This window comes from Silene latifolia, unplaced genomic scaffold (genome assembly GCF_048544455.1).
Source record: "Silene latifolia isolate original U9 population unplaced genomic scaffold, ASM4854445v1 scaffold_20.1, whole genome shotgun sequence".
NCBI lineage: Eukaryota > Viridiplantae > Streptophyta > Magnoliopsida > Caryophyllales > Caryophyllaceae > Silene > Silene latifolia.
Window position 1 is genome coordinate 341,477 of NW_027413163.1, and position 22,734 is coordinate 364,210.

General features: G+C 35.2%; 1 protein-coding gene across 1 annotated transcript; it reads left to right on the forward strand.

Moving 5' to 3' along the window:
* The first annotated feature begins 14,536 nt into the window (after positions 1 to 14,536).
* Positions 14,537 to 15,112, forward strand: LOC141638454 (uncharacterized). The gene has a single exon (XM_074447867.1). It carries the CDS (start codon positions 14,537 to 14,539, stop codon positions 15,110 to 15,112), a length of 576 nt encoding a protein of 191 aa, XP_074303968.1.
* Positions 15,113 to 22,734: the final 7,622 nt, after the last annotated feature.

The window sequence follows — 22,734 nt, forward strand, 5'->3', positions numbered from 1 at the left end:
TACCCTTAAGTGCTACGAAGCATTAAGGAAGTAAAGCAAAGTGTTTATGATGCAATATTGTGTAAGGGTGTTACACAAGTGACAATTGACAATTGAGATTGCGCATGGTTTCCGACAAAACCATAATAAAAACACATTAGGATGGTTAAGATACCATTGTGGCAATGTTAATTAAGAAGTAGATTTTCCAGAATCGTTCTAGGCAATAAAGAACAATGAGAGATATTTATAACGGAAATTGAGTACACTTGCGATCATGAGATGTGCAAGAAAGATGAGTCATGCACACTGTGAAAACAGTGGGAGCTATTCTTAGGCTAGAGGGCCTATGTCTTGATTGGATCTCGACACGTACTCAGAAAGTTTTGTAATGCAAATGTATACATTACAAAGGAAAACGAGTATGTAGTAAGGTTGAGTAAGGTACAAGAAGTTGATAAAACCTACTAACCAAAGCCTTCTCAAAGGCTAAACATGATGAGTCATGTCATTTCAATTGAATTGAAATGAACAACTACGTACAAGATCAAATTAGATTATAGAATATGAAATAGTAATCATGCATTGACTATTCATATGTGATAATCACATTTGTCGTTCGAGTTTTATTTTAAAACTCTTTTTATTATACTTTGTTACATCCAAACGGGTTGTGGAGACAATTGAACCCCGTTAAAGTGAACACGGATTAACATTGTATTTGCCCATAGTTATTTGTATGAGGTGACGTCTCGAAGTGACTAGAGTGTGATGCGATTGATGGCAAGTTCAAGTGCCATAGAGTCATATGAGATGACTAGTCGATCACATAGGCAGACTGTTAGAAACGTTTTGTCGGGCCTTATGACCGCTTATAGAGTTCTGGCAAATTTATATAGCCTGGTCGTGGCGAGAGCTGCTATAGTATTCAAATGAGTCGATTCTTTTGACTAAAGACTATTCACCTAAGATGGCACAGATTTGATTAACTTTGATTTGTGTTACTACGACCTTCGTAAATGGGGTCAAATGGGCATATTTTGGGTTATGATGGATGTGGCTAGTCGAAGGGAATAAGTGCGATAGGAATTGTCCACCCCCTTGTCAGGGTTATAACAATATCTCAGGGCCACTCGAGGAGTAATGAACTGGAAATGCGTGGCCACGCTCGGAATGTATCTATGATAGATAAATCCGGTCAATCAGTTATTCTCCAGATCGAGGAAACCACTCTCGATATGATCACTTGCAAGTACGACCTGAAAGACACCTTGCATTGAGTGGGAGATAATAATAGGACAAGAGAATTGGTGACGCACACTTGTCGAGGACAAGTGGGAGATTGTTGGGAAATGTGTCCTCAACAATACTGCGATCACATGATTTGAATATCATTATTAAATCTCATTTTAAGAATACATGTGGGATGTAATATTTTACAAGTCAACTGGTCCACACATATCGGTAATGATTGGTTGACTAGAGTTTGACATTACTCGTCGTAGATGCGGACGGTGGTGATCATTGATCCCCTTAGGTCATACCTATAGGGAAATACTCTTAATTGATTAATTAATTAATCGTATACCGATACGAGTTAATTAAATTCCTTAAAATTGACGGATGATTTTGTGAGTATAATTTACGTATCTTATTGTAAATATGATTAAATAAGACACGGTCTAAGTAATCGAACTATTTTATTACTTGGATGAAATTATTGTTTAAAGAAACAATTAAAACGGAATGAATAAATTATTATAAATACAGAATGTTGTAGTTTATAATTTGGAAACCATTTTGGTACAAGTAATTACGAATTACTAGTCGATTTTGTATATGACATATTTTATGAGTATATTGATTTTTAATATGTTAAAAATACATTACAATTTCATATGTCAAGTAACATGTCACATATGTTACAATTGACAAATGACAAAATAAAATGGACCATCCATTTTATTTTGTATGTACCGAAATTATAAGGAGTTAGTGGAATAAAATTGTGTTAATTGTTTAGTGGTAGACACAATGATAAAAGCTAACTAGTAGGCTTGCATGCCTAGTCTCTTGTGAAGAGCAAAGATGAAAGCTATTGGGCTACCTACCCAAGGCCAAAATTTCGGCCAAAATGAAAAGGAAAGAAAGAGTTTTCTTTTTCCTAATCAATTCATTCATACAACATTATAATTTTCTAGTGTGAGAAAATTAATATACTCTCTAAATATTATGAAATCTAGAGAAATAAACTCACAAATATTACCACCTCTTGACCGAAATTTCAAGAGTGAAAATACAATTTATATTGTATCAATTTTATTGTAAAACCATTATTATTACTAGATCTAAATAGTATTGGTTTATTAAGATGTATTCCTTGGGTATATGCTTTTGGGAGGGATTCTACACTTGAATCCTTGTTCTTCCATTTGGAAAGCTCAAGAACAAAAGAAAAGGAGATTTCTTTTGTGCCCATTTGAACCGAAATTTCAATGTAAGGATATGATTTCTTCTCTTTTATTATATTGTTTGCTTGCATAAAATCCACATTTAATTTTATGACAAATTAATTTTGACATATAAGAGTATGTTAGTATGTATATGAATCTACATTTCCTTCAACCGATAGATGTATAAAATTATAATTACAAAATAGGTCGTATTATTATTAAAGATGTGCATACAAATAACGATTAACAATTGAAAATATAACCCAAAAGATGATAATATGTATACACTAGTTTTGGGGCCTAACCCCTTCTGGGCTAAATAAACTTAACTTTTAAAATTTAATTCATATGAAATTTAATAGCATTGATTTGCCTAAACCATAATTTTTTCTAATATATCAAGTAGATGATAATATGTATACACCATCTCAGTTGCACGAGGTAGTACATATCAAGTAGACCATAATAAAATAATTATTAAGATAATTAAAGTTTAGTTAAACTAAAACCAAAGAAATACAACTGTAAATCTAAAGTATAAGAATATCTAAAACTCGACGGAAGCTATGAAACTAATATACATTGTCCATGTCCCGTCTAATCCCACATGCCAGCTCAACATCATCATCTGCTAGCTAGACTCACTGCTCACCATTCCCACAATTGATCACCACAGTTTTGACAACAATTGAAGAGGGTCAGTATGATTACACAAACATCAACAGCAATCACAAGAATAATCAATACAAGTTAACGCAACAATATCAACCACCTCCAAACTCCAAGATCCGCAAATGGCTCTCAGCACAACAGGTACCCACACTGCCAGTGGTAGACCGCAGCCTTGCCACCTAAAGCCCCACTCATTGCAACGAGCGAACCCATATCATTAATGTGCACATCCCCCTTGTGACGGGAGCCACAAGGGGTGAACATGGGGGTGAAGATTATCTCCCAACAATGTCTCCCCAATTAATAACAATAAACGCCTCCATCAATCACAAATACGATATTACAATAATCATAAAAAATCAACCACAATATCAATCAATACAACAACGGTATAATCATAATATGTATGAAAATCCTACCTTTTCACAATCCAAGCACGCACAAGTAATCGCAATAGTAATCCTCCATGAAACCGTCACCTATAAATAATAATCACATACAATTAATACTACCCCTCAATAATCAATCTAGTGCCCAGTTACCAATTTCCCCAAATCCCCCAAAATTAAGGTTATGTCTACTATAAACATAAGAATATAGATCGAGACTTACAACAACGATTGACATGACGTAAGGTGAAATCCGTCAACAAAAGGTAGATCCTTGATAGGTTGATGATTAGAGTGATTAGGGAATGTTTAAAGAATTTTTTTAGGGTTAGAAATGATTAACGAAAACTGATTATGTGATTATATAACTGCCAATACATTCTAATCAAACCGTGAGGAACACGTCCCCAGACTGGGCACTCGGCCGAGTATGCAATAATTGGCCGAATGCCTCACTGACTTGGTCGAGTGACCCCTAGGCAGATGTCTGACCAAACACAAGTCTACTTTACTCGGTCGAGTACAACCCACTCGACCGAGTACCCGGCTATCAGAATACATGGTATTACAAACTTCCCTCCTTAAAACAGAACTTCGTCCTCGCAGTTCACACTCATATATGCACCACAAAACCCCCTTCCTCTAATCCCAACACCCACTCACCTAACCTCCATAATACTGTCAGATACCAACAACACTAGCACCAATGCACATCTAACATTTTTTTACTTATCATATTGCCACTAATAAATTAAAAACCAAAATAATTCACCAAGCAAGAACACTAACGGAATGAAATGTTACATTCTACCACCCTTAAAATCAAGGTTACTGTTAGGTTCATATACCTATTATTAGACTCCTCTAATAGTGAACTAATTAACTTGTTAATTATTTTTTCTTTAGATCTAGTGCATGCATAACAAAATAAAAGATTTATGAGAAAAACAATGTTCCTTACATTGTAGATGGAAAAATGAGCAACTAATGCTCTATTTGAAGAGCAAAAACCGATGGGTTTGATGCATGGAGGAGAATCTTTTCCATTTGTTTTTACTCATTTGTAAAGTATAGGTAGAGTAGTGTAAGAATAGGTATGATTAAAGCTCATATGACAAGTCACTATCACACTCTAACCAAAATAAACAAAAACAAAAGAAGCATCTTTTGTTCTCTTATTTGGCCGGAAATATGGACCCATTTTGGTCCATTTTTGCCTTTTGTCATTTGTCCCACAAATGCTTATAAGTCATATGTTTAACTATCTTACATAATTAATTATTAATGTAATCATTTAACACTTAAATATTACAATTAATAATATAATATACACTCTACTTTTTGCCACTTTTTGAGTAGTATACTACCATTATATTAACATATAATGGGTCCTACAATTACTAGTTACTTAAAATTAAAAATTCTTGTAACTTTAAATAACTAATTACCTCTACCTCAAAACTTATATAAAACCTCAACTAATTTAGCAATTTAACAGTTAAATCCTAAATTAAATCTTATTTAATCACATTACAATAAGACGCAAAATTGCACTCCCATAATTAAGGAATTAATCAATCTGTATCGCATACAATTAATTAAATATCTATTTGGGCCTCATCCTATAGGTGTGACCTAAAGGGATCAACTGACCACCACCGTCACACGACAGTAATGTCAAACTCTAGTCAGCCAATCATTACCGATTAATGATGATCAGTCGACTGTATAAAGAATCATCCCTTTCGTATTCTTAGTATGAGATTTAATTAAGATATTAAATCATGTGATCGCACTATTGTTGAGGACACATTTTTCAACAATCTCCCACTTGTCTGAGAGAAGTGTGCGTCACCAATTCTCTTGTCCTATTACAATCTCCCACTCAATGCAAGGTGTCTTGTAGGTCGTACTTACATTTGATCATATCTTGAGTGGTTTTCTCGATCTGGAGAGTAACTGTCTGACCAGAATCATCTACCATAGATACCTTCCGAGCGTGGCCACGCATTTCCAGTTAACTACTCCTCGAGTGGCCTTCAGATTTCAATCAACCTTGATAAGGGGTGGACAATTCTTATTGTACTATTCCCTTTGTTCAGCCACAGTTCATCATAACCCAAAATATACCCAGTTTGGCCTCATTTACGAAGTCGTAGAGTATAAATCAAAGCTAATCAGAAATTTGTGCCAACTTGGGCGAATAGTCTCTACCCAAAAGAATTGACTTATAAGAATACTATAGTAGCTCTTGCCACGACCAGGCTTTATGAATTACCAGAACTCTATAAGCGGTCACTGCCCGACAGAGTGTCCCATACAGTCTGCCTATGTGATCGACCAGTCATCCCATATGACTCTATGGCACTTGAACTTGCGATCAATCGCATCACACTCTAGTCACTTCGAGACGTCACCTCATATAAGTAACTAGGGGCGAATACCATGTCAATCCAGTTCACTTTAATGGGGTTCAATTTTTCTCTACAACCCATTCGGATACGACAGGGTAATGGGTGGGTTTAATAAAACTCAAACGATAAACGCGATTATCACATATGAATAGTCAATACACTATTACTACTTCATATCTTATAATATTTAGTGTATTATTAACACTAGTTAAAATGCAATATAAGTTTGGAAAATGGATATACCCGATATCCATATATTCCAACTTTATTAATTGCTATTTCCTTCCATTCAATGTCATCTCTAATAACTTGAATTTTTCTCTAAGCATTTGGCTAGTCGTTTTACTAGACTTGGGCTCTTTAACTTGAAAGATGCTCCCACTGTTATCGCATAACTTGTGATAAAGTCATTTGTAGAGGGATTCACCTTAATCTCTACATTGACCATTTTATCATAATTTACTTAGATTCCTTTTGTAGAATTTGCAATGTGTGAAACTAAGACACTTTTCTAGTTTCTTACTGCTTAGTCAATAAGTCATCCTAGGATTTCAACAAATCCCCTTATGTTTGGAAACTAAAGTTTGTCTAACCCTTCAACACCTAACTAAGTTTATCATCCAAACATATGAACAAGTCTTCAATTGTTCTTTAAGGCTTTCTCAAGCCATATCATGGGAATTATCTTGTTATTGACTCATCATGCCCTAGGCATATAACACATTATGACATGTGTGTCTGTTGGCATACATGATCATTCTAATGGCGGAAATATTAGCAAACAATTTCATGTATTCAACAACTTAATAGGTTCAGTGAACGACTATGACTCTATCATAGTAATTCCACTTTCATCATCATGAATAACTCATTCAACCTTGTTGATGTGCAACAGATACGAAAGATCTTATCATCATAAGACTCTTAACCCCATGCCAATATTCTCTCACATAGATTCAAAATCTAGAATACTTTGCATCTTTTTCCAAGTCTCCTAATCACTCTTGCCAGAAGAGAGAATTGGTACATTATTCTCAATAAGTAATATGTTATCAACATATAAGATATGGAGAAACAATTCTAGCTCCCACTTAACTTCATGTATAATCATGATTCTTCAATCATGTGAATGAAACCATTCACTATTATCACATGAATGAAAAGTATAATCCTTTAATGCTTGCTTAAGATCATTCTAGGATCACTTAAGAAAGCTACGCATAATATGTTAGGATTCTTAGATCTTCATCTAAGGTTTTGTGTTTCAAATACTTCCTTCTCTAAATTCCCTTTTTAGAAAAGCGAATTTTAATCTCATTTTCCATTCTTCATTAAAATGAAATGCGGCCATTCCTAACATTATTTATCTTGATTAAAATCTTCATGTCAATCTATGCATTTAAGTACTCTAAAGTTCTATTCACTTTAATGAGACCTTTGCCTTTAAGTAAATCTGCTCTTGAGTAACAATTTTCGGATTGTAATGCTACGGCTCGTGTGTAACATGGTCATAATACTATCACTTTCACAAAGTAATATTTTAACCAATAAGACATGTGCGATAAACTCCCACTGAACAATACTCCCACTCTATCTTTATAGATTATAGTTCAACAATACTCCTACTCTATAGTTCCATTACTTTTACAAATTAACACTTCAACTATGAGAGATGTTTGTGACGATCCAATTTACTCCCACTCTATCTCTCAGAAATACATCTATTTTCTTGAGAGATAGCTTTGTGAGTTACAAACATATTTATATATATGGTGGAGTATAAGGAGTTTATCTAGACTATGCATTAGCTTACAAAAGGTCATCCCTTTCATGGCAGTTTGATACACGTAATATGCGAGTCTTATCCATGTCATATGTTTAATAGACTTTCTATTTCAGGTATCTCCTGGATGACCATCCATTTAGAATAATGTGTCCATATTATATTGTAAATTCCCTACTAATGAGTTCAAAAGCTCATTATAACTTTATAATTGATCTTACATAAGTAAGATGTTACTTTTAGTAACAATGGCATAAGGAGAATCAAATTCATAACTTATGGACTTATAATGATCCCATCATCATATTTGTCTACTTGATCAATTTGAGTTGTTAATCTAATGTTTCTCTACGCAAGTAATTAATGATGATGACTTTAGAACAAGTAATAAAACAAGTGATTTGGGTTGAAAACCAAATCACAAATATCCAAAGCACAACAATTGTTTAAAGGATTACAAACCAATTTCCAAGTCACAAGGAAATTAAAATAGTTCTAAAAACTTCAAACACATCATAAAATTAAAGACAAAGAAAATTAAAGCCAAGCTTCCATAGATCCATCAACACGGTCGGCTACCTCTAGCTTCCCTCATGATTCTCTAAGTTTGCTTTTCTTTGTCTTTGTCTTTGCTAGGAGCCCCTATTTACAATAAAAAGGGTAATCATCACAACTTGTATCGTCATACTAATGCTGAGATTGAAACATAAAAGATAGGGATAGTCATATACCTACTGGAATAACCTTTCCAGCTTTGATGTCACCAAGGTATTTGGAACAGTTTCTCTTCCAATGCCCAACACCACAACAATAGTGGCACTTGTCCCCAGAAGGGGCACTGTACTTGGGCTTGGAGGAGCTTGCTTCATAAGTCTTAGCTTTGTTCCTGTTGGGAGTTCGCTTCTTTTCCTTTTTCCCGCCTTTCTTAAAGGTTCCCTTGCTCTTATGATTGACATTGAGCACATCTTTGGTAGAGCTAACACTTAGCCCTATATCTCTTTCGGCTTGCACAAGCATTTTGTGCAACTCATCGAGGGAAACCTTCTTATCTTGCATATTGAAATTCACCCGGAATTGAACATATGTTTTGATTTTGTTGAGGGAATGAAGGATGCGATCAATCACGAGTTCATCGGGAATCTCCACCTTATGCATTTTTAAGGTCTCAACATGCTCCATCAACTTGAGCACATGAGGGCTCACTTTTTGGCCCTCCTTAATGTTGAAATCAAAGAATGCGAAAGCCGCCTCATATTGAATGACCCTAGGAGCTCGTGAAAACATCTTCACAAGTTTCATATAGATCTCATGAGCGGTGCTAATCTTTATAGCACTTCGTTGGAGTTCGGCCTCCATAGCAAAGATCAACACGTTTTTTATCACGGCCGATTCCTTTTGGTAAACCTCATAGGTTTGCCTAGTGGCGGCGGTGGACCTAGCATTAGGTTCGGTGGGAGATGCGTCGGTAAGGTAATGAAGCTTTTCGTCACCCTCCGCAGCCAAGCGAAGTTGCGTGTCCCAATCGGCGAAATTGGACCCATTCTTTTATAACTTACAACGATCCCTGAAGAATCAGAGCCATGACACATTGGTAAGTGTGGTGGAACTAGTGGATGCGGACGTGATTGGAGTTGCCATTGCGGTTGATAAAACAAATTGACTATAAAATAAGAAATGAAGGAATTAATTAACATCTATCGTTTTATAATACTCGTATATTTTAACACAAGTATTTAAGCATCTATGTAGTGACCTCCACCCAACTAACATAAATGATTCCGAGATCCAAATTCATATTAATACGGGTATGGTAAGCCGAGTCATGCCTTATTAATATAACTCGGTGGATTAACCCCTTAATCGATTCTACTTCTAGAACTCTCGGTCGATAAAAATTACTCTAATTTTCATCTTTAGCCCGGAACACATGCGACTACAGTCACGAATACTTCCGTTGAGCTCAATCCAAATTTCGATGTAATAACATTTTATTACCCACTTACCCAACGTAACAAGGTTTGTATTACGGTAAAGTCGGCTCAACTCCCTTATGAAATTGGGATTCATGGTTTCTACTATTTGGTAAGGCTATTTCTCAATTATTATATGTGAAAGGTCTTGTCAATTTATTATCTATCACGTTTTAATTGAACTAAAGTGGTGAACTACGATAATTATAATTGACACGGTCGATGACTCGATTTGATATGCATGTTGTTGTTATGGCGATTTGGCAATGCATGTAACATATTAAAAGAAATGCCAAGCAATAAATAAAAATTCCTAGTATGGCCTTCCTAAATAGAAAATCTAATAATCTATTACATATTCGGAAACCAACTCCTTTGGTCCCTTGAATCTTCAAGTGGCACGCTTCCCAAGACACCGTCTTCGTCGGATCACCTTTCCGAATGGCACCGTCTTGGAAGATACTCCATAATTACAAATAATAATAAAAATACAAAGTTATTCCTATTATACATTTGTAAAATGGAAAAAATAATAAAATAAAAGTGATACAAGATCACATTAAATTACAACCGAATCAATATTCCCTTTCATTACGGGTAATATCGATTAAAACTAAGGCCATACTAAGATAAAATTACATAATTTAAAATTATATAAATAAAAGACATTCAACAATTGAAATATTCAGGATTATAATATGTACCTATCATGCCAAATTATGTGCCAAATCGCCCTATTTAACGTATGTCGTATATATAACCCGGTTTCATGGAAATGCGTGATAATAATATTTTAAAATCACTAATTAACACTTAAATCACATCTAAGCTCAAGTTGATTATCCTAACACTCTTTAGGACTCAAAAATTAGTCATCACTCAATTTTTGACAATAATTCAACTTGATTTAAGTTTTATGCTCATTTTTGACCTTAAAATCATTATTTATATGAAACAAATCCAAATTAAATTATAAAAATTTCAAAATTTGAATTTTAAATTTTTGAACATTCTGGAATAATTCCATGACACTCATAATGTCAAAAATCATGATTAAAATTTTCGAATTAATTTTGAGTAAATATAGTTGCATTTTATCGGTTTTATCTCATAAAATATTTAAAGTATCCAAAAATTACTCCCATTAATTTTAAAACTTTATATCTGTTAAGTGGGATATTTATGCAACCTAAAATAATTTTCTGATGCCATGCAATACGTTTTAGCTATTTTTGTTAAAATAGTCACTATTTATGCCATTTTTACTCTAAAAATCCATAAATCATGCAAAAAGAGATCATTTAATCTCAAAATTTACATACACTCTGTAAATCATGCATGTGACAACATATTAAAGTTTCATGGCCTAGTTCAAAGTTTAACTATTGTTAACCATTTTACCTCTTTTAATCAATTTTTATCTCATAAAAATCATAAATCATGCAATATTAATCAAATTAATACTAGATTTTACATACAACTTATAAAATATGCATGTGAGGTCATATAAAATTTCAAGGTCAGAAACTTAGTTTAACCATTTTTAGCATTTTAATTCCCATTTTAGTCATAAAAATGTAATAAAATGACCAAAAATCCTTAAAATGAGCAATAAATTTCTATAAATCATAAAAATGACCTAAAAACATTTAGGACCAGAATATATAACATGCATGCTGATTTCGTGGCTTATTCTTATAAATTACAAATTTTTAGTTTTATATGTTAACATTTTAACTCGGAAAAACAATAATCGATTATGCATGCAACATCCTATGCTCTGATACCACTTGTTAGGTTCATATACCTATTATTAGACTCGTCTAATAGTGAACTAACTAACTTGTTAATTATTTGTTCTTTAGATCTAGTGCATGCATAACAAAATAAAAGATTTATGAGAAAAACAATGTTCCTTATATGGTAGGTTGGTTCGAAATATTGGGCACAAGTAAGGTCACCTTCCTTCACTTGTTCTTGAGCTTAATGTGATGGATGATCCTCCTAAGGCTCCAAGTATAGAAGCCACTTCAATAAGTTGCACCCAAGATTAATCCCTAAATTCCTACTAATATTAACTAGATATGTAGTAGAAATGTTCCCTTAATATTACTAGTATTTCTAGTATTACTACCTCTAGTAATAGTTGGAGAGTATTAGTATTTTAGAGAGTTTTTTATGACTTTGCATGTGAGGTAAGATGAAGTAATAACAAGCAAAGAACAAGATGAAAAAATGAGCAACTAATGCTCTATTTGAAGAGCAAAAACCGGTGGGTTTGGTGCATGGGGGAGAATCTTTTCCATTGGTTTTTACTCATTTGTAAAGTATAGGTAGAGTAGTGTAAGAATAGGTATGATTAAAGCTCATATGACAAGTCACTATCACACTCTGACCAAAATAAACAAAAACAAAAGAAGCATCTTTTGTTCTCTTATTTGACCGGAAATATGGACTCATTTTGGTCCATTATTGCCTTTTGTCATTTGTCCCACAAATGCTTATAAGTCATATGTTTAATTATCTTACATAATTAATTATTAATGTAATCATTTAACACTTAAATATTATAATTAATAATATAATATACACTCCACTTTTTGAGTAGTATACTACCATTATATCAACATATAATGGGTCCTACAATTACTAGTTAGTTAAAATTACAACTTCTTGTAACTTTAAATAACTAATTACCTCTATCTCAAAACTTATATAAAACCTCAACTAATTTAGCAATTTAACACTTAAATACTAAATTAAATCTTATTTAATCACATTACAATAAGATGCAAAATCGCACTCCCATAATTACGGAATTAATCAATCTGTATCGCATACAATTAATTAAATATCTATTTGGGCCTCATCCTATAGGTGTGACCTAAAGGGATCAACAGACCACCACCGTCACACGACAGTAATTTAAAACTCTAGTCAGCCAATCATTACCGATTAATGATGATCAGTCGACTGTATAAAGAATCATCCCTTTTGTATTCTTAGTATGAGATTTAACTAAGATATTAAATCATGTGATCGCACTATTGTTGAGGACACATTTTCCAACAGTTACGTCCTCGTAGCCGAACTCATATCTGAATAACTAAATACCAATTATACAACCACAACGGATAATACCAACTAAAGAAGGTTACTTCCACACAACCATGCTGCTAGAATCTTCACAACACTACAAGCCAACGGTATACCAATATAACCCTTATCTTTACAATGATAACATAAAACCGAAAAAAATGAGAGATGTAGAGAGAAAGAGAGAGAGAGAGAGAGAGAAAAAAAAAAAAAAAACTCCCAAAAAAATCAGTAAACCCTAATTCTGCAAACCCTAATTAAAAAATCCCAAAAAAATCCCTAAAATTAATCGATGTCGATCGATTGTACTGACCCAATTCAATTCCCTCCTCTAATATCAAATCAACCAATACAATTACCAAATAATCAAGCTTCTTCGTCTGTCTCGTCTTCGACTACCGTAGTAGTTGGTGGACCTGATTGTGAGCAACTTCAGAAGACAGCGAATGTTAATCAATTGGTCGGAATTCCTCCGTATGATCTGGATTCTTTAGCCCCTACTGAAGATTGGGTTATTCAAACTAGACGCCGTGGGAAGCAACCTTTGGCTAGCATTCCGGAGGAACCCTCTGACTTGCTGTAGTTCTCAGATGATGATGTGAAAGAAGAGTTAGAATATTGGAAAAATTCTGTGTATGGGTTTGTCCTTGGTGCGAATCCGCCTGTTGAAGTGGTCGAAGGTTTTCTCAAGCGCTTATGGTCAAATTATACCATTGATAAGATTTCCTTCTATGCTAATGGAGTTTTCCTGGTACGTTTTCACACTAGTCAAGCCCGTCAACAGATTCTGCAGCAAGGTCACTTTTTGTTTGACAATAAGCCTTTAATTGTCCGCCCTTGGGATGAAGGAGTAGCCCTGGAGAAAGAAGATATCAAAGAGGTTCCGGTATGGGTCAAAATTTTTAACCTTCCACTCAAATTTTGGGGGAAGTGTCTACCTAAAATTGCTGGTATTATGGGCAAATATGTTAGATGTGATGATGCTACCCAAGGGAAAACACGGCTTAGTTTTGCCAGAGTGATGATTGATGTTCCATTTGGTCAACCTATCCCCGAGTCGGTCAAATTCGAGATGTGGATGGAAGCACCATTTCCCGAAAGTGGAGTTTGAATGGAAGCCACTCTCCGTACTCGGTGCCAAGGGTAGGACATGAAGCTGTTAAGTGTAGGAAAGGCAAGAAGGATGGAAAGAAAGATATCCCTCAGAAGACTGTTAACCAGGTGGGGAAAAAACAATGGCGACCTAAGCAGACTCAGAAACCTGCTGTCACTGTTGTGGCCTCTCCTCCCACACCTAAAGTGGATATCCCTATAAGTACCCCTGTTGAAAAACCCAACAATTTTGAAGTTTCATGGTCTAGGAATGGGAAGTACCACATGGCTAATACCCCTGCTCGCAAGATTATTCGTCTGAGTAGGCAAGAAATTGTTGAGACTGGACTTCAGGCTATGCAGTTTGGTTCTCATAATTTGCTGGAAACTCTGAACAACTTAACCCCTAAAGTAGGAATAGGGATAATTGGTAGTGTATTGCCTCTAGATGGGGGTAATGCATAACTGGGGGTTCTGGAATGTGAGGGGGTTGAACAGTCCTTCTAAACAAAATAGCATCAAAAATTTTCTTCATCTTCACCAGATAGGACTGTTTGGCCTCCTTGAGACAAAGGTCAAGCATCTGTCTCTAAATTCTGTTAAAAATAACTTCTGCAACTCTTGGTGTATTACTACTAACACTCATCTTCACCATGGAGGTCGAGTATGGATTATTTGGAAACCTACAATGTTCAATGTTCAAATCCTTCTGTATGATGCTCACTTTATTCATTTACTAGCTATGGACTTGGAGTCTAAGTCTCAGTTTACTCTTACCATGGTGTATGCTTATAATGGGACTCAAGAAAGAAAAGAGTTGTGGGAAAAGATTTACCAAATTAAAAATCAGACTCAGGGGCCTTGGGTTATTTGTGGTGATTTTAACACTGTCCTTAGTCCAACTGAAAGACTTGGTGGTCACAGCACAGAGGAAGAAATTGAGGATTTTAAACAATGTGTTGATGAGTGTGAAGTGATGGATTGTCCAGCTTCTAGATCTCTTTATACTTGGTGCAACAAGCAAGATCCTTCCACCAGAGTTTATAGCCGTCTTGATAGAGTTTTAGTTAATCAGATGTGGCTCACCGATAATCCTCTTGCCTATGCTCACTTTTACTGTGAAGGCACGTTTGATCATACACCTTGTGTGGTGCAAGAACAATGTGATGGCCATAAGAAGAGGAGAAGCTTTAAATATCTCAATATGTGGAGTCAATCTGTTGACTTCAAATCTTGTGTCCAAGAGCATTGGAGTAAAACATAGCCTGGGACCAAAATGTACAATTTAGTTCACAAGCTTAAAAATCTTAAAGGGCCACTTAAGAACCTCAACAAGACTGATTTTGATGATATTGAGAACAATGCTGCCAGGGCTAGGATGTATCTTGAATCCATTCAGGAGAAGCTAAGTTTTGATCCCAATAATCCTGAGCTAATTCACATGGAGATTGATGCTGCCAGCAGTGTGAGATTTCTGGAGGATTCTTGCTATACTTTCTTGGTACAGAAATCCAAAGTCACATGGGTGGATAAAGGTGATAGCAACAATAGATATTTCCACAGTGTGATTAAAACCAGAAGGGTGAAGAGTAAAGTTATGAAAATTGAAGATATCAAGGGTGTGCTGTGTGAGGATATTACTCAAATTCAGGCTGCTTTTATTGAGTTTTATACTGAGTTACTTGGAACCAGCTCACCTGTTACAAAAGTATCTCAAAATGTGGTTCAGGTGGGTAATCTTTGTACTGAGGAACATCATGCTATCTTGCTTTCTCCCATCACCAATGATGAGATTAAACAGGTATTATTTTCAATCCCCCCCCATAAGGTCGCTTTGGGCACGATGGGTATTCGATGCGTTTTTAGAGATTCCTGGGACATTGTGGGTCATTCTGTGTGTGAGGCCATTCATGATTTTTTCTAAAATGGTCAGCTTTTAAAACAACTTAATCACACTCTTGTTACCTTAATCCCTAAATGTGATTTACCCAAAAATGTTACACAATTCAGACCCATCTCTTGTTGCAGTGTAGTGTATAAGTGTATTTCCAAGTTGTTGTGCAACAGGCTAGCTCAAATTCTTCCTCATATTATTAGTGATAGCCAGGGTGGGTTTATTAAAGGTCGTAGTATTGTGGAGAACATTCGAATCTGTCAACATGTGATTAGATGTTATAATAGGAAGACTGTGTCACCTAGGTTCATGCTCAAAGTGGACTTAAAAAAAAGCCTATAACTCAGTTAATTGGGATTTCTTGGAACAAATGCTTACCTACTTAAATTTCCCTCCTTTCTTTATTCATCTAATCATGGAGTGCACAAGAACTGCTTCATACTCTCTTGTCCTTAATGGTGAGTCTTTTGGTCATTTCAAGGGTGCTAAAGGTCTGAGGTAGGGTGATCCCCTGTCCCCCCTTCTTTTCACTATTGCTATGAAATATTTGAGTAGGATCCTGGCCTATACCACAGCTACTTTTCCTTTCAAATTTCATCCTCTTTGTAGTCCCTTGAGATTGTCCCACCTTATGTTTGCTGATGATTTATTACTTTTCTGCAAAGGAGATGTGAAGTCAATAATGGTTATCTTAAGATCCTTTTCTACTTTTTCTCATGCCTCTGGACTCCAAATGAATCCTACCAAGACCAATGCCTTTTTTAATGGGGTTCCTAGTTGTGTTAAGCATGAGATACTACAAATTTCCGGGGTTCAAGAAGGCCATCTGCCATTCAGGTACCTTGGAGTCCCCATTACATGTGGCAGGATGTCTAAAACTGTTTGTTGTATTCTAGTGGAGAAGCTAATCAATCGCATAAGAAGTTTTGGCTCCAAAAAATTATCATACTCTGGGAGATTGGTGTTAGTGTCCTTTGTGCTCACTGCTCTATACAACTACTGGGTGAATATCTTTGTTATACCTAAGGGTGTTCTCAACAAAGTCAACTTCATATGTAGGAATTATTTATGGGATGGAAGGCCTGACTTTATCAGATGTCCAAGGGTGAGTTGGGAGAAAATCTGCTCCCCCAAGTCTGAGGGGGGACTGGGACTTAGAGACAGTCATTTTTGGAACATTGCAGCTATGGGCAAACTTGTTTGGTGGATATACTATAATCCAGACAGACTTTGGGTGAAGTGGGCTAATCAAATCTACTTGAAGGGCCAATATTGGGATGATTACCAACCTGGGAATGACATCAGTTGGGGTTGGAAGTCAGTTTGTAGGATCAAAGACAAACTGGCTGCTGGTTATTCCAATGGGCAATGGGTGTTAGATACAAAAGGCTATACAATACAAAGTGGTTATGAGCTTCTCAGACTGAAGTTCGAGACTGTAAACTGGCACAAACAAATCTGGAATACTTGGTGCATCCCTAAACATTAATTTATAGCTTGGCTTGTGGCTAGAGAGGCTCTTCTACTCAAGGAGAGACTCCTGTCATTAGGTATAGCTGCTGATGCTGACTGCTTATTATGTGGAAGGGGTTTAGAAAACCATATTCACTTGTTTCAGACGTGTGAATATGCAAGGAAGATCTTTGATGAACTTGGCAAACTGTTGGATGTTGCTCTTCCTGCAACTGATTTGTTGCATCTTATAGATTATGGACATCATTCAAAGTTGAAGAAAGGGGTGTTGTTGTGTTCTGTTCTTGCAGCATACTATCACATCTGGATCCAGAGAAATCAGGCTAGAGTTGCTCGCTACGTTCTTAGGCCTAATCTAGTTGTCTCACAGATAATGAAGTTACTTAAAATGCGGGTTGGTTCACGTCTTAAGCCTAATTTAGCAAGCCGAGATGTTATGTGGCTAAGTAGTGTTAAATTGAATGTGTAGTTTCTTTTATAGGAACTGAAATTGTGATGTAACCAAAAAACGGTGTTGTAACTTTTGTTACTGTTTTTAATGGAATTCTTACATTTCACCAAAAAAAATACAATGATAACATAGTAAATTTAATATGAAAATAGTGCGATCACACTAGGAATTTTATTTTGCTTTGCATTTCTTTTAATAAGTTGCATGCATTGCCAAATCGCCATAACAACACATGCATATCATATCAAGTCTTCGACCGTGTCAATTATAGTTATCGATAATTCGACTTTTAGCTCACTTAAAATTAATAGATAATAAATTGACAAGACCTTTACTTTTAAAAGGTTGAAACTTAGCCTTATCAAATAGTGGGAGCCTATGAATCTCAATTTCATAAGGGGTATAATACGATTTTTCGGGGTACTTCTATTGACGTTGGGAAAGTGGGGGTAAAAAATAGTTATTACACTTCGAAAGTTTGGTCGATCTCAACGAAGGTATTTTGCGACCGTAGCCGCAATTGGTTGGGGTAAAGATGAACTTAACGTAAGTTCATTGACCGAGAGTTCTAATTGTAGAATCGGTTAAGAGGGTTAACCCACCAAGTTATATTAGTAAAGGTGTAGAGGGCCCGTTGGCTCACATCCAAGTTAATATGAACTTTGGGTCTCGGAATCATTTATTATAGTTAGGTAGAGGTCACTATAGAAATTATAAACTTGTTGAAAATATTTTACAAGTTTAAAAATGAAAATGTTAATTATTTCCTTCATCTCCGTTTTTGTAGTTATTTTTCCACAATGGATTCATCTAATTCTCTTACACCGATCACCATTAGTTCGTGGTTCCTATCATTCAATGAAAAATGCTCCTTGTATGACAATGATACGACTAGAGAACTATGCTTTGGCATTGGTGAGGATGGAAATCTTTGCTACCTTACTACTTCCACAACTCCCACTCCCATATTCATGCCCACCTCTTTGGTAAGAGAATCTAGTGAAGAAAATCTCACTAATTCCAAGGCATCCTTGTATGTAGAAGCAAGGAGAAATATTATATTTAGTGGGAGTTTTAGCAAGAATGTCCTTGCAACTGAAAGGAGTAATGGTATTATTAAAGGAAAGGCAAAGAAGGGTAAGAAACTCAAACCCGATTATGGATTGGAAGTGGATAGTGAGACTACCACAACCAAAACCAAGAAGGATGCCTAATCCTACGATGAATGTCATTATTGTAATGTCATGGGCCATTGGAAGCAAAATTGCCCCAAGTATTTGGAAGATATCAAAGCTGGACTTGTCACTCCAGTCGGGGTTAAGAAGTGTGGAAGCACTTAGCAAGGGTAACGTGGATCTCCGATTAGCAAATGGATCTAGAGTAGCCGTCATTTCAAAGGGAACCTATGTGATTGCCTTAACTAAGTGATTTTAAGTTGCATCTACACAATTGTTATTATGTACCCACTTTGTCTAAAAACATTATTTCCATTTCTATGTTAGACATGGAAGGATTTCTTTCCCTATCAAAAACAATCGTTGTATTTTGTTTAAAATGACTTGGCCGTGAGCCAAGCCACTTTTATTAATGGTATTTATGTTTTAGACACTTCCAACTCAACTAATGATATCTATAACCTACTCTCCAAAAGACTCAAAACAAGTGACCCAAATGAATCGTACATTTGGTATTGTCGATTAGGTCACATAAATGAGAAACGGATTAAAAGGCTAGTGTCGACTGGAATTATTAAGCCATTTGATTTCTAATAATATGGAGTATGCGAATCTTGTCTCCTTGGAAAAATGATCCGTGCCCCCTTCAGTAGTAAAGGGACACGAGCAAGTGATTTGTTGGGATTAATACATACCGATGTATATGGTCCAATGAGTATCACCGCAAGGGGAAATTATGACTACTTCGTCACTTTTACCGATAATTTAAGTGGATATAGGTATATTTACTTAATCAAATATAAAAGTGAAGCATTTGAAAAATTTAAAGAATTTCAAAAGGAAGTAGAGAACCAATTGAATATGAAGATTAAACACTACGATCCGATCGTAGTGGAGAATATCTTAGCAATGAATTCGATTCCCGCTTAAAATATTATGGTATTGTATCACAACTCACTACGCCGGGTACACCTCAACTCAATGGTGTTGCCGAAAGGAGGAATCAAACCCTACTAGATATGGTTTGATCTATGATGAGTCAAACGGATCTACCAGATTTGTTTTAGGGTTTTGCAATTCTGACGAACACAGAGATATTTAAGCCAATGTCCAACCAAAGCTGCAGATAAGACTCCATATGAGATATGGAAGGGAAAAGTCCCAAACTTGTCATATATGAAAATTTATGGTTGTGATGCTTATGTCAATATTAAATCTACCGATAAGTTAGCACCCAAATCTTACAAGTGTTACTTTGTAGGTTATCCAAAAAACACTCGTGGATATTACTTCTACAACCGTCATGAGAACAAAGTGTTTGTGGCTGATGAGGCTGTCTTTCTAGAATTAGATTACATTTCTAGAAGACAGAACGGGAGAAAATTTGAACTTAACGAAGTTCAAAAACCACAAACTGGAGAGGAGGTGCAAGAATATGTTCCTTCATCGTCTAATCAAGTTATTGTTCCTTCCGAACCTAGGAAGTCAGGAAGGGTTAGTCGCCAACCCGATCGATACATGGGCATCATCGAGTTGGATGACGAATTGGACGTCTTACTTTTGGAAAGTGACGAACCCGCAACCAACAAAGCTGAAACTTCAAGTCCAAATTCAACTTTATCGCAAGAGGCCATGCAATCCGAAATAAAATCTATACATGAGAACCAAGTATGGACTTGGTTGATTTGCCGAAAGGTGTGAGACCCCTTCAATGCAAATGGATCTTTAAGGTAAAGAATGGTATAAATTGTAATACCCGTCCTTTTAGGAACCCGTTGACCGACCTTAGACGCATATCTTGACCTGCGGAAACCTTACGAGCGATGACTGGTGAGGGTGTGAGCTTCAGTTTGAGAGTTACTCGATCTATTGGAGGTTACTCGATCGAGTAGATTCGGAGCTCGATCGAGTAGAGGTCACTCGATCGAGTAAGTCAGTTACTCGATCGAGTAACGTGTTTACAGTGGGGATTTATAAATCGTGTTTTGTGAAACCGCAAATCATTTCCACATATTTTTCCCTAAACCTAGATGTCGTCTCTCTTATTCCCTTCACCATAGTTCTTTCCTTTGGAGTCCTTGAGGATGCTTATGTCATGGAGAGGAGTGATGAATATTCATATATTTAAGGTATGGTGACTTGATGAAGTGATGAATTTGCTCTACTATTTTTTGGAAAACAAAAATAGCTTTAATGACTATAGTTTGTAGTTTAGTATCATTGATATCACTTAACCAATTGAAAATATATGTGAAACACAAAGAAATTAACATATCTCGGTGTACAACTAAGTTAAATTCGCCTACATATTATTATATATTCATATGCTTATATTATTGACAACTCAACTACAAAAAGTAAAATAGAAAGAGCATCGATAAATCAACAAAATTATACAAAAACAACATTCAAATGAAATAAATAAAACATTCCCCTCATATTAGCAATTATAGTTATGCACACTGGATATATTTCTCATATAGGGAATCACACTTCATACACAATCACTCATCATGTTTTCATATTATATAAATATAATTAGCAAATACCATTTGTAGAAAACGCGTACATTGATATTACTTATATCTATTGGGAAATTAAATAAACCATGGGTCAAACGTCACAAGCATTATAATTAAGAGAGATTGTTAGAGCTTAAGAATGTTCTTTTGAAACACATTCTCCAAAAAATTTTATCAAATTGAAATGAATTTAGATGAATGTGATGAATATTGTGCACAGAAACTTAAATAATGTCACAACAAACGACAACATTAGAAAAATGAGGTTTTAATGAAATAGTATTTTGTAAAGAAATATAAAAGGGAAATATATTTCCATTGTCATGGCTAGAGTCTTATGACGTCATAGTGATATGTGAATGCCCCATGCCGATGCATCATAGTTGTGATCGTTCAAGATGACATGATTAATCGCGATGCTCTAATTAGCATTGTTTTTTATTTTTTTTTTGAAAGACCTAATTATCAATGATGTATTTGCCATAATAACTAATAAAGAGCATTTTTTGTATTCAGTATAACTGACACTTTTCAAAACCAAGTGCGACCACGTCTTTTACATGATGGGTAGAAGTTACTTATATAAATATATAAAGTAAATTTTGCTTATGATTCTTTTCTTACCTAGATAATCTACATTCAATGAGTAGAAGACATGTAAAATAATTTTATATATGTTATATTAAGATCAGATTGAAAAATAACAAGTTTAAGTTAAGATGGGAAATGGGTTAGCCGCAATTCTTACCGATAGCTCTATAAAATTATAATTACAAAATATGTCGTATTATTATCAAAGATGTGCATACAAATAATGATTAACAATTGAAAATATAACCCAAAAGATAATAATATGTATACACTAGTTTTGGGGCCTAACCCCTTCTGGGCTAGATAAACTTAACTTTTAAAATTTAATTTATATGAAATTTGTAGGCTTGCTTATTGTATACACTGGATGATAATATGTATACACTATTTTTGGGGTCTAACCCCTTTTGGGCTAAATTTAATTCATATGAAATTTGTATGCTTAATGAGTTCATTTGTCTGCTTGCTTATTGTTCCTCATCTTATGCACATACCATGTTTGACGAAATGCTTGATTGACAACCTAGCATGTTTCTCTTATTTTTTCAATAAAGCTTGTAAGATATAAACTAACTCAGGTCTTATTAGACCTTACATATTGTTGAGTAGGAAAAACAAAAATCGACTTGTAGGTGTCGTAAAGACACAAAAGACTCGGCTCTCAGATGTAAGTTTCCCTAGGATTTGGTTTATCATGCATGATGTTCAATAAGAGGAATTAAGTCGACTTGTAGGTGTTGTACAGTCACAAGTGACTCGCAAGACCGGACCCAAATTTTC

What these genes read in the sequence shown, in the direction of transcription:
- LOC141638454 (XM_074447867.1), top strand. Translation starts at nt 14,537, where the DNA reads ATGTTCAATGTTCAAATCCTTCTGTATGATGCTCACTTTATTCATTTA.